Source organism: Sminthopsis crassicaudata, chromosome 6 (assembly GCF_048593235.1).
Source record: "Sminthopsis crassicaudata isolate SCR6 chromosome 6, ASM4859323v1, whole genome shotgun sequence".
NCBI lineage: Eukaryota > Metazoa > Chordata > Mammalia > Dasyuromorphia > Dasyuridae > Sminthopsis > Sminthopsis crassicaudata.
In genome coordinates this window covers 6,978,349-6,990,716 of record NC_133622.1, presented here as the reverse complement: position 1 = coordinate 6,990,716, position 12,368 = coordinate 6,978,349, and the positions used below count along the sequence as shown (strand labels likewise).

The 12,368-nt window shown below is 50.3% G+C and overlaps 1 protein-coding gene across 4 annotated transcripts in view; it reads right to left on the bottom strand.

Annotated features, from left to right (window-relative positions):
* CPEB2 (cytoplasmic polyadenylation element binding protein 2) overlaps positions 1-11,943 on the bottom strand; it is a 62,825-nt gene extending 50,882 nt beyond the window's left edge. The window contains exons 1-3 of one of the 4 annotated variants that reach the window (XM_074275331.1): positions 10,568-11,941; positions 9,989-10,270; positions 9,819-9,908 (exon numbers count right to left, since the gene is read on the bottom strand). In XM_074275331.1, coding sequence (XP_074131432.1) covers positions 9,819-9,908; positions 9,989-10,270; positions 10,568-11,791 — 1,596 coding nt within the window. In that variant the 5' untranslated portion in view covers positions 11,792-11,941. Of the gene's footprint in view, positions 1-9,818; positions 9,909-9,988; positions 10,271-10,567 lie in introns of all 4 variants that reach the window. The other 3 variants (XM_074275332.1, XM_074275333.1, XM_074275334.1) reach the window with 3 other exon arrangements.
* Between the last annotated feature and the right edge of the window lie 425 nt (positions 11,944-12,368).

Here is a 12,368-nt window from a genome sequence, read left to right as displayed (position 1 = left end):
ACCTTGCTGTGATGGGATGGAAAATGAAGTCAAACTGTGGTCAATCCCACTGTTTCTGCTTCCACATGACAGTGAGATTCAACACAGACATCACCTAATTTCCACCTTCCTCACTTTTCCTTTCTGTGACTGTTAACAAAAGACAATATTTTTAAAAAACGCACTCTCAATAATTTATTTTCTCTAACTATAATTTTTATGCTGACACACTTTAGAGTGTATTCCAAAGTTCTATTATGGCTCCAGAAAGTTTAAATGTTTATATGTAGGTATGTCTATATGTATGTATTAGTTTCAAAGGGGACTGGTCAGTCAAGTGGCTAGTGAAAACAACAGTGAACTGGCTCCAATGAAATCTGAAAAGCCTCTAAAGGAAAGCCTCCTACTATGCTGGGTAGATCCTCTGAGGGGGACATCTGGGAGAACACATGGACAAGAATCATAGTCGACCATATGACATTGTCACTGACGCAAAGTGTAGCCTAACTTAAGAAATTGTACAAATTAATTTTCTCATCTCTACTTTTTGCTGAGGTAAATGGGGTTAAGTGCCCTGCTCAAGATCACACAGCTAGGACGTCATAAGTGTCTGAGGTCAAATTTGAACTCTGTCTGGTCCTTTCCTGAGGCTGGTGCTCTATCCACTGCTCCAAGATCTCTTTCTTAATTCTACATTAAAGTCATGAAAAAGTAGAGGAAGGTAGCATTTTCTAAGTATAAAAAGTAAGCATTCAAAATATCTGAAATGCTGCTTAATTCAACAGGATCTAAACTAAAATATCAGTAACCGAGATCATATAAAAACATAATGAAAGGAAATTATCAAAAAACTCAAAGAAGGGGATTAGTTAAAAGTTGACAACCACAGTGAACAAATCTCAATGTTTCACATTTTTAATAGTTAAACTGAATAAAAGTCTAATTTCAGAAAACATTAAGTTTCATGTATGTGAATATGAAAGAATACAATCTAATTGTATTCCAAATTACCAATTAGGGACACAAAAATAGAAGGCTATGCCTAAAGAATATTAAGCTGCTCATACAAATAAGCAACTGCCTAGCTATGATTAACAAAAAAAAAAAAAAACCAGGTCAGAGAATTTGAGGCAGAAAACATGCAATCTCAGATCAATATACTGCTTTTCTAAGGCCAAAGAAAATGTCCCTAGGACACTTAACAAAAGAGTATTGACCTTATTAGAAGTGTTAGAGGATTTGGTAGTTACTCTTATTAGTGGTGAGGAAATCTTGAGGAACTTCAAAAAGGAACAACACCTATCTGTGTGAGGTGACCTAGAAAGTCTTATCTTGTGATGGTCACAGCCACTAAGATCATGTGGCCCACAAAAGTTCCACATGAAGAATTCAGGATGGAGGAAAACCTAATTTTGTGACACTAAGGACTAACTAGGTCTACCCTCCTAATTAACATGTTTCAGAAAAGTTGCAAAAAAAATAAAATTCTATGAAATGATTCTCAGAAATGGTTTGTTTTTAATACAATTCAATGTGCATCAATAATTTAACTTTTAAGAGAATCTCTCAGTCTTGTTGATTTAAGGAAATCATTCCAAGCCTTAAAGGACTCTAAAAAGGAGTTACCCTATTATAAAATATGCTAGAAATATAATTTTTAAAATAATCCATTTTGCATAAAGAGTCTCTTAACAAGAGGGTAAATAATCAAGATAAAGCTTCATTCAGCCATGATGATAGATGGAGCTTGGTGGCTCTGAAGCTTCTTGTTTTCTCTCTCTCCAGCCCAAGCATACCTGGTGCTGGCATCCTAATGCTTGGGGATCTCTCTATCAAGGTCGTAAGGAGCATCTGCAGGTCCTGCCAGCACCCACCTTGGAATTCCTGCTCTCTGGACTACATTCCTAACTTGAAGGGAAGTTACTTCATGTCTCCTGGCCTTGGTCTTCTCCTCCTCTGTAAAATGAGGGGACTTCTGCTTTTATCTTATCAAGGTCAGTTCTCAGGACACCAAATCATACTCTGGCTTCCACTTAAGAAACTTCATCAATAATACAATTTTACTAGACAGTTATAGTCATTCTTTTCCTCAACTGATTTTGCAAAAATTTCAGTGAGAAAATAAACTCAAAAGAAAAGTCATCATGAATTTGAAATATCTGTGCTGAAGAATATTCCTGTTTAGTGAAAAGTATTTAAGTTGGGCGATGATGGCGTTCCAAAAACTCTTCCGTAAACTGCTGCTTTGTAAATTAAATACATTCTTCCAATGAAATGATATAAGATGAAATAAGTCATAAGCATTTTGATTCCATGGCAAGCTTCTCAAAATCATCTATTATGCAATCCATAAATTATATTGCACTTTTTTTGAGGGGAAAAAGTTTAGAAATTACTGTTTAGTTACTATTAACAAACATCAGCAAAATTAATTGAATTTTATTAAATAGATCTTGAATGCTGATACTTAAGAAAATGGAGGATAATTAGATGATAAGGAGGTTTATAAACGGGAGGCTTTTCTAGAGACGCTGAAGGGGATTTTGTAGATCTTATAACATTTTAGTGCAGATGGGACGACTTTTTAAAAAGTCACATCAAATTTCACTTTCTGCTTTTTTTTTTCCTTCTTGATTTAAAGATATCAACATGGACTATTCCCCTCACATTATTAGCCATGTTTGGTGGGTTAGGGAATTGTTTTTATTTTTATCTTTTTAAAGATTAAATTGTAAAAGAGGAACAGGGGAATTGTTCTTGTCAAGAATTTCTGTGAATCTAATGATAGGGGGGAAAAATCACGGAAAGAATACAATCTCCCAAGGATTGGTTTGAGATGGAATAGTGTAAAAGATGCTCGATGGATTGAGGAAACTGAATAGTTATAGTATGGAGTGAGAAACAATGTGCAACAGATTTTAAGTATGCAGGATATATTCAAATTGCATATGCTACTATCTGTAGTACCTGTACACATAGGACTGTCTATATTTAATATGGATTTGTGCTTGAAGTATAAGGATAGAACAGGAAATAAATAACAGAGAAGGAAACTATAAACAAAGAATTTTCTAAAATTTTAAGTTTACATATATGGGAAAACCTGCCTTTCATTTGGATCTATGTTTGAGTTGGTGAGGCTAAAATAGAAAATCAGTAGGAATTTTCGAAAAATGTAATCTCTTCTCTATTATACTTTTTTACTCAGATTAAAAAAAGTAGTTACGTAATTTAAATTTGGAGGTAAGCAAAATACAAATGACTATATAAACTTATAAAATGATCTCATAATGTTGATACTGTTTATTAAACTATACCATAATACTAATTTAATCCACATGTTAGAAGAGCTTTGAAAAATAGCATTGATCTACTAGGGGAAAAAGTAACGAATATATGTGAAAAGCAACATATATAGTAGGTATCTAAATAAATTGATTGTAACAACAAAACAAATGTTTCAAACAGAAAGCAAAAAGGTATGTCCTTCATTTAACCTAAAAACATTTGTTGGGGCAGCTAGGTGACATAGTGGATAGAGCAACAGCCTTGAAATCAGAAGGATCTGAGTTCAGATCTAACTTCAGACACTTAACACTTCCCAGCTGTGTGACCCTGGGCAAGTCGCTTAACCCCAAATGTTTCAGAAAAAAAAAAAAAAAAAAAAAAAAAAATTGTTAACCACCTACTGTGTGTCAGACACCATGTTAGGTCCTGGGAATAAAAAGACAAAAAAAAAAGAAAAGAAAAAGAAACTATGTCTATCCCTAACAAGCTTATATTCAATTAATGAAAGGTAATCAGATAAAAAATATTCAAATAAGGAAATAAGTGTATGCAAAATATATTAATATTTGCAAATTATTGATATTGATAGAATATCATCTAGTGTTTAGATCAAGTTGCTATTGATTTAACTTGCTGATATCCAAATAAAGTTACTTAGAAAGACGACTACCAGAGTTAAAATGTGAACCATGGCAGGCTGAACATAAATATTCTATGAAGGGTTGTGATATAAATGGGAAAAAAATCATCAGATTTCTTTTGAATTCTTAGTCCTTATCAATTCTATAGTGAAAAAACTCCAGAAAATCATACCTTTTTTTTTTTCCTTTTTTACTGGGGAAAAAAAAAAGAGGCCCCAAAACAATGACTTAACTGGCTGTGGGTCATACACATAAAGAGCTGAATGAGGGAGATTCACATGTGGGAAAACTGACTCTAGCAATCTTCCAACCAGGGAGATGGAAGTTAAGGGAAGGCTGATCAATATCAGCCTAATCTAAGGGGAAAATTCCTGACAATTATCCCCAAAAAGAAAAGTGTGGCCTATATGGGGTTATATACCGTTCCCTTCACTTTTACCAGAGACACTGAAACCAAAAGGAAAATGGACTTTGGTGGAAGCCCCATCCTTCTGACAGTCTACGATGCTTCTTGGACTCTGGGCCATTCTGCAATTATAACTAGCAATAAGTGCTAATAATTGACCCTTTTAAAAAATCCTTGGGGCAGAGGTCAGGGCCTTGCACGCCATGTTCCAGCCTGTCTATACCCAAGAACTTCAAAGAAATCTGCTCTACTTCAGAACGGCGCTCCTCTGCAAGGAGTCGGCCAGACCGTCTCAGTTCTGGCTTCATGGGCTGTTCCCCACAATCGCCACCCTCCTCAGACCCTTAGGGCTGACCCTCTCTCTGGGGAACCCTTTCCTCAGCAGAATGGCAGAAGTTTTAACCTATCTTGTTCTTTTAGTCCCACCATAAGAAGTAACCCATATGCAAGGTTTCTATCCCTTGGTTTTCCTCCGTAGTCCTTTACCACATTTCAAAGCCATTCTTCAGAAAGAAAAATAACAGTGCTCTTTTAAATAAATATTCATTTAGCTATACATTGTTACCATCTGTTTCATCCCACACACAAGTGCCAAAAACAAAAACAGCTTGAAACAGGCAAATGGACTCCTGACATCTCCAAGTGTCTTCCTTAAGACGACTATGGCTTTATCTACAAAAAGATCCACTTCATTTCAAGAGAACTAAATTACAGGAATTGTACAATTACTCCTCCCAGTAAAACTAAGGAACTAAAACAATTTGGTTTAAAGGCTAAATTTAGGATGCTTTATTCAAAACTTATTTCTAAATATGTGGAGTCTCACTGACTGGCAGAATAATTTATAATAAGGGAAGGAAGCCCTGGTTTCTGGCCTTCTCGCGCTCCTAGCCTCAGTTTCCTCTCCTGTCAAATTCAAGGACTGGCCTACACAGCCTCCATGGCCTCTCCCAGCTCCAGCACAGGGATGCTTAGGCCTGGCATCTCTGGAAGCAGAGTTTCTTCTCATACTGAACAAGTCCCTAAGGTTCCTTTCAACAGTAAGGTTCTTTTTTACAATCTGAATAATAAAAATGATCAGGTTTTGAAATGAGTCTTTCTCAAGTACACACTATTTTGATATGACTGATTTGGCACAAAGGAACTGCTTTCTCTTGCTTTCTCCTCTTTTCAACTCTATTTTGGCAGGCAAGCCCATAGGAGAGAAAAAGGATACAGATGAATACTTAACTCCAAGAAAATTTGGAGATTTGTGCTTTGATCCATGAGCTAGATATAGATAACTTCAGAAACTACTAAGATTTTCCAAAAGCTGTGATTTAAAGGAGGATTTGTCCTGGAGACTCTTAATTCATCTGAGTATGAGTAGCTCTCCTGGGGAACCACTGTTGCCCAAGATGCTGATCGTGACACCTCTGAGGTAGCATACCCCCCTCATCCCCGACCTCTTAACTGTCTTTCCAGCCAGCGGACCTTCAGGACCCAGACTCCCATCCTGGGGAAAAACTGCAAGTGGAATATTGGGGGTGAGGATGGGGAGAGCATTCTGATCAGAACTTGGGCTTGTGGCTATGAATCAAAACAAGCAAAGAAAAATAATGCCCAGGCTAAGAAACAAGCCCAGATTCCATAGAGAAAAATGTATTTGCAGAGATTTTCAAATGAGAGGCAATAGGGCAATAATAAAAAGAGCACTACAATTCCTCAGCTGGAATCCCACTTCTAATACTAGATTGAACATGAATAAGCCAGTCTCTCTCTTCACAATGTGGAAACATTACAATTTAATGATAATTACTGATACCCTGCTTAAAAAAAAAAAAAAAAAAGGTTGGTAGATTTATGTTAACTATGACAATATAGTCTACATTCATTGTTGCATAGCTCTACGGCAACAAGCAAGTAGTCTTGCAAATGTGGAAACTTTAAAAAGAAACAATTTACCACCAACTCTTATAATATATATTGGTAATTAACAGCTGACAAAGTGATTTCCAAAAGCTGAGATGGAAGAACCCTAGAAATAGCTAGTGCCAATGACAGTCTAAGCAGGTCAGTGATGAAAAAGTATTTCTCCTTGACTAATACCTTTAATTTTTATCATAAAAATAAACTCAAATGTCTTCTTTCCTAATCCTGAATTTTGGGTATAGCATACAAGAAGATTCAGGAGGGGAGGGAAGAAGAGAAAAACAAAATTAAGCAGGGTTTGGAAGAACTAGTTTATCAGGGAAAAGGAAATAAAAAACAAATCTAGAAAATACATCTAGCCTGACTGAGAAATAACTTGGGAGAAAAAAAGAATAAAAAACATTACCAAGGTGTGGCTAACATAACAAACAAAACTCATTTCTAACTAAACGTTTATGACGAGACATGATTTGCGACAGTATCATAATCAAATCACCATCCTACTTCAAAGACAACTTTTTCTTGTGAAGGAACATTTTTTCAGAAGGAAAAGGACATACATAGCATGCAAAAAACAGTTTCTTTACATTTTAGAAGGTTCAGTTAAAATTCAAAGAACACAAGCTTTTGAAAAGGTCATTTCAGCGGGCCATCACCAACACATGCGCGCTCTTGACCCCCGGTGACCCTCGCATGGTCCATCCCAAACCCACAGCCGGGGCGGTCCTACCCTGCCGTGTCACACGACAGCCCCGAGACCCCGGAGCTCCATTATCCCACCCCAGTGACCGACACAGACAGACGCTGGCTGAGACTTTCCTTTGTTCTCCAATTGTTTCTATTTCCAGCTCTTTTCCCTGCTTCCCAGGAGCTACATTTTAGCCAGACTCCGAGTTACAAACACTGGGGGCATCCCACTGGGGCTCGGGCCCAGGCCACGGCCGGCCCGAGCGCCCCTCGGCTCCCATCAGCGGTGCCCACCCTGCTGGGGCCCTTCCACAGGTGCCCGGAGAGCCTTCCCAAGCCCTGCAGCTTCTCCCGGCCTTTAAGGCCCTTCCTCCTGAGGCTCCAAGCTACCTGTGCAAGCGCCTTTCAGACAGCTCTCTCCATACTGCCTCGGCTCTGCGCTGCTCCCGCCTCACGTGTAAGGGCTGCTTCTGCCTTTGCTTTGCAAACAGTGAGCACTTGATGCGTGTTTAAATTGAATTTGTCTTCAAGACAAGGATTACAGATTAGTCTGCTTTTTATATTCCGAGAATACATCACCGCGCTGGACCCAAGTCCTCGCAAACACTTGTGGATGTTAGATGGCTGCTATTATTTCTCCATCCCGACCACCTGTCCTCTAACAGTGGTTTGAGAACCCCCCCACTAGCCAAGCATGTCCCCGTGCTCTAAAAGGATAAGGAAACTGGAGCAGAGCTGCTGTGCTATTAAAAGCTGGCGGTGGAGGGAACAGCCCAAGTACGTAATTTCGCTTTGCCGGTTTGACAAAGGCCAGAGGCTTGTGTGGAAATTCTGGTACGGCCAACCTAATGGGGCAGCGCCTGCTCCTGTGCCTTCCCAGCTCTGTGGCCAGCTCACTTTTTACAACCACTGCAAATATATCCACCTTAAAATGATCCCAAAATAATCTCCATATTCTGTGGAGGAGAAATAGATCTAAAGAAAAAAAAAGATGGCCCTGAAAGGGCAAGCAGGAAGCACCAGGAATTCTCGATCGGGAGCTGGCAAGAGCCTCGGGCCATCCCATCAAACGTCTTCCTCCAGAGAGGAGGAAGCTGTGACCTGGAAAGACTTCTCCAGGGTCACCAAAAGTGGGGAAGCCGAGCCAGGTCCTCTGACACGGGAAGGAAATGCCAGGGAGCGAGGCCATCCCCAGAGGCAGGAAACGAGCTTCTGCCAGGCCCAGATCCAAATCCCAGGCTCTGCTTGGTCCAGGTGAAGGCCCAGCTACACAAACAGTAACTGGCCCCGTATGAACTTCGGTTTCTAATGGAGCCAGAACCCCGCTATTTAGGATGGAAACACAAGATCAAGTCCCTTGCTAGAATGCACACTTGGGAACAAAGTCTGAAGAGGAAAACTCCATTTAAAATCAAGAATTTTTTCTACCTACAAAATAAAAAACCGTCAAGACAAAATGTTTTGAGAATCTAGTAACAATGGCAACTACTCAGACTGATCAAATTCTCAGAAGTCAATTTTGACAAATCGGATAAAAAAATCAGCCTTTCAATTAACAGGTGTTTGAGTTAGTCTCTCATTTAGTTTGTCTGTGTCTCCCTCCCTCATTCAAGCTTCCTGATTTCTCGGCAAGCAAGACACAAAAATTCAGGATACAGAGACATCTACAGCGATCTCCGGCTACAAGCAAGCGGGCCGACTGTCCGCCCGGCACAAGTCCGCAACCCCACAGATGGACTTCAAAGAGCAATTTCAAAACACAAGATCAGACAATGCTGGGGGGGGGGGGGCTTAGACTACTGACAAAAATAAGAAAACGTCTCCAGGTAAAGGAGATTCAAGCAGGTGGATGTGAAATGTCTTATTGTAAAAAGAGAGAGAGAGAGAGAGAGATTGGGCAAATGCGGGACGATCCTAAGTGCAGGAGAAGCTGCCGTAATTTGTAAGGGCTCTCCCGAAACCTCTCTAGTTCGGAAATAACTCCTATTAGAGGGAGTAAACACCAGGCGAGGCAGCCACGTTGCAGCCCCGTGGACGTTTGGCTCTAGGACTGCCGAGCCTCACGCCCCCGCCGCCCCGGGCCGAAAACTTACGGCCCGCGGCGGGACTTTCCCCCCAGGACCCCCCCTCACCTCCGCATCGAAGAGTAACCGCTGCCCCCGCGGCTCGGCAGGGGAGACCCCAGCTCCAACCGCGCCTCCGGTTAAAGCGCCGAACCCGGCCGAAGAGGCCCCGGGTTCCGAGCCGCCCTCCCCGCCCTGCGCCGCGGCTCCCGACTGACAACTCAGGCCTTCCACCTGATCCAACCCGCCAGCCGCCGCCCCCCCCCCCTTCTCCGCCGCCGCCGCCCCCCGAGCTCCGGCCGCCGGAGCCCTTTAAAAGCCTCCCTCCCGCGAGGCTTCCCCGGCCCGACCCCCGCTCTGTGCCACGGCCACCGCCCGCTTCGGGGGAACGGAGACCGCGAGCGTCAGACCGGGAGAGGCGGGGGTCGCCGCGGAAGCGCGACCTGGGGGCTGGGAAAGCCCGGGTCGGCTCGGCCGGGAGGCCCCCTTGCCTCCGGCATCCCCTCCCCAAGCCCGGCGGCGCGGCTCCACCTTAAGACCGGAGGCTTTCCGCCCGGGCCGGCACCTTCTCTGTGCACCCGGCGCTCTCCCCGTCCGGCCTCCGGGGCTCGCCCCCCCCCCCCCCCCCCCGCGGCGCGCCCCGCGTCCATCTCGGCCGGCTCGAAGCCGAGCCGGTGGGGGAGGGGAGGGGAACCGCTCGGAGGGCGGCTCGCGCGCCCCGGGGGGTGGAAGCGCCTTTACAAAAGCCCCAGCGCGGGCCGAGCCACGCCCCTCGGGACCCCCGCCGCCCGGCCCGGCACCCCGGGACCCCGGGACCCCCGAGCTCGGGGCGGGGCAGCCTACCTGGTCTATCCTGGAGGTCCCGGCCGCAGGGCACCAACTATCTTGGAGGGAGTCTGAGCCCCAGGCTGGCAGCTGCAAACTAGATCTCACCTTCAACAGCACAGAAGGGGGCGTCAGAAAGCGGCCCTGCCCCCCGCGCCCCCCGCCCCCCGCCCGGCCCGCGCCCTCACCTGCAGGGGCAGCAGCGTGTTGCTGTTGCTGTCCGTCCGGAACACGTTGTCCTCCATCCACGACTTCGGGGTCAGCGAGGGCGTGGAGCGGGTGAACTTGGGCGGAGCGATCACATTCCCGGAGAAGGGCTTCTTCAGCGGGGAGATCTGGTTCAGGGGGCCCGGGATGCCCATGGTCCCGGCTCGGCGGTGGTCGCGGCCGTGCACGGCCCCCCACGCCACGCTGCCCGTGCTCCAGCCGCTGCTCTGGTGGTTGCTCCACGGGGACTGCTTCAGCAGAGGCTGCGGGGACAGCGCCGCGGGGGGCCGTGAGAGCCGCCCCGGGAGCGCCAGCGGGCCCCCGGGGCTCCGGACCCTGTCACCCGCCCCGGTGCCCGGGACGGCGCCGAGGTCCGGCCCCCTACCCCGGGGACACCCCCCCCCTTGCTTCTCCTCAGGGTCCCCCCTTCCCGTCCCCGCCCCCTTCCCGGGTTCACCTTCTTCCTCCGAGTCACCCCTCCCTTCGGGGTCCCCTCCCCGCTCCCCTCTCCTCGGGGTCCCCCTTTTCTCCCCGGGGTCCCCCCCACTCCGGGGCCGTACCTGGTGGTGGTTGTACGAGTTGCGCTGCTGCAGGAAGGCGGCGGCGGCGGCCTGGTGCTGCTGCAGCTGCGGGCTGACGGGCGAGCGGCGGCTCGAGGGCGGCGGCGGCTGCGGGGCCGGGGGCGCGGGCGGCGGCGGCTGCGGGGCCGGCTGCGGCTGCGGCGGCGGCAGGCTCATGGCCGGCGGGGCCGGGGGCACGGCGGCCGCCCCGAAGGGCCCTCCGAAGCCGCCGCCGCCGCCGCCGCCGCCGCCCGGCACGCTCATGCCGGCGCACGGGGCGTGCGGGGCGACGGGCGAGAAGCTGGGGAAGAACGCCGGGTTCATGGACGACGGCAGCCCCGGGTAGAAGCCGCCGTCCGCCTCCGGGTTGGGCGGCGGCAGGGCGCTGATGGGGCCACCCGCCGACGCGGCTGCCGAGCCGGGCTGCTGGGGCGTCTGCTGCTGCGGGGGCTGCGGCGCGGGCGGCGGCGGCTGCGGGGGCTGCGCGGGCTGCGGCGCGGGCGGCGGCGGCTGCTGCGGGGGCTGCGCGGGCGGCGGCGGCGGCGACGGGGTCTGCACTGCCCAAGGGGTGCCGAAGCCCGGCAGCGGCGGCGGCGGCGGCGACGACGAGCCCCCTCCTCCCGCGCCGGCCGGGGCGCCCCCGCCGCCGCCGCCGCCGCCGCCGCCGGGGTGAGGCAGGTCCGGACTCTGCAGGCTGCCGAAGCCGCCGAGCAGGGGGTGGTTGGGGGACTCCATGGTCGGGGCCAGCAGGCTCAGCGAGGGCGTCGAGGGGGCCGCGGCCGCGTCGGGGGGCTCGGCGGGCGGCCCGTGGTGCTGGTGCGGGGGCGGGCCGGGCCGGGCGCGGGGCTGCGGCTGCTGCGGCTGCTGCCGGGAGCCGGACTGGCCGGGGGTGGGGAGCGGCGGCGGCGGCGGCTGCTGGGAGGGGCGGGGGCCGGCCGGCTCCTTCCTCCTGTGGCTGCTGGGCGGCGGGTCCTGGGGGGGGGAGGGCGGCGCGGAGGCGGGGGGGCGGTGCGGGCGGGGGTCGGGCGGCGGCGGTGTCAGCCCCAGCAGCAGCTCATCCTGCATGGTCCGGCCGTGCGCGGCGGCGGCGGCGGCGGCGGCGGCGGCCGGGAGCAGGGAGGGGCAGAGCTGGGGGGTTCGGAAGGCGCCGCCGCTGAACAGGGGGCCGGGGCTGCTGCTGCCGAGCGGGGCGCTCTGCACTAGCCCGAAGCCGTAATCCCCCATTTATCAGGCGCGGCCGCGGGGCTCCGAGGGGGCCCCGCCGGACCGCCCCCCCTCGCCTCGGCCGGCCCCCCCACCGACGCCGGGAGCGGCCCGGGGGCTGCGGCGGGCGCGGGGCTGTGGGGGGGGGTGCGTGTTGGAGGGAGGGAGGGGAGGGGGGGGAGGTCCGTGAGACACACCGTCACTGGGCGGGCTGGGCCGGCGTGGGCGCCCTCCCTCCCCCCCTGACGGCCGCCTCCTCCTCCTCCTCCCGATACCGGCTCCGGCGCCGCCGCCGCAGCCCCTTAAGAACCCCGGAATGTGCGTCACAGCCACCTCACAATTGCGTCCCCCCCGGCACGCGCGGGCACGAGGCCGCCGCGCGCCCCCGCCCCGCCCCCAATCATTAGCATGCCGGCGCCTGCCGGGGGCGCGCGCGCGCCTCGGCTCGGGGCGGGGCGGGGCGCGCCGGGGGAGGGAGCGCGCGGTGTCACCCGGCTGGGCTTCGGCTGGGCCGGGCGGCCCCTCCCCGCTCTGCGGCCGAGGGTGGGGTGGGGGAGGGGAGGGGAGGAGCCGCCCTCGGGACGCGGCGGCCTCGCGC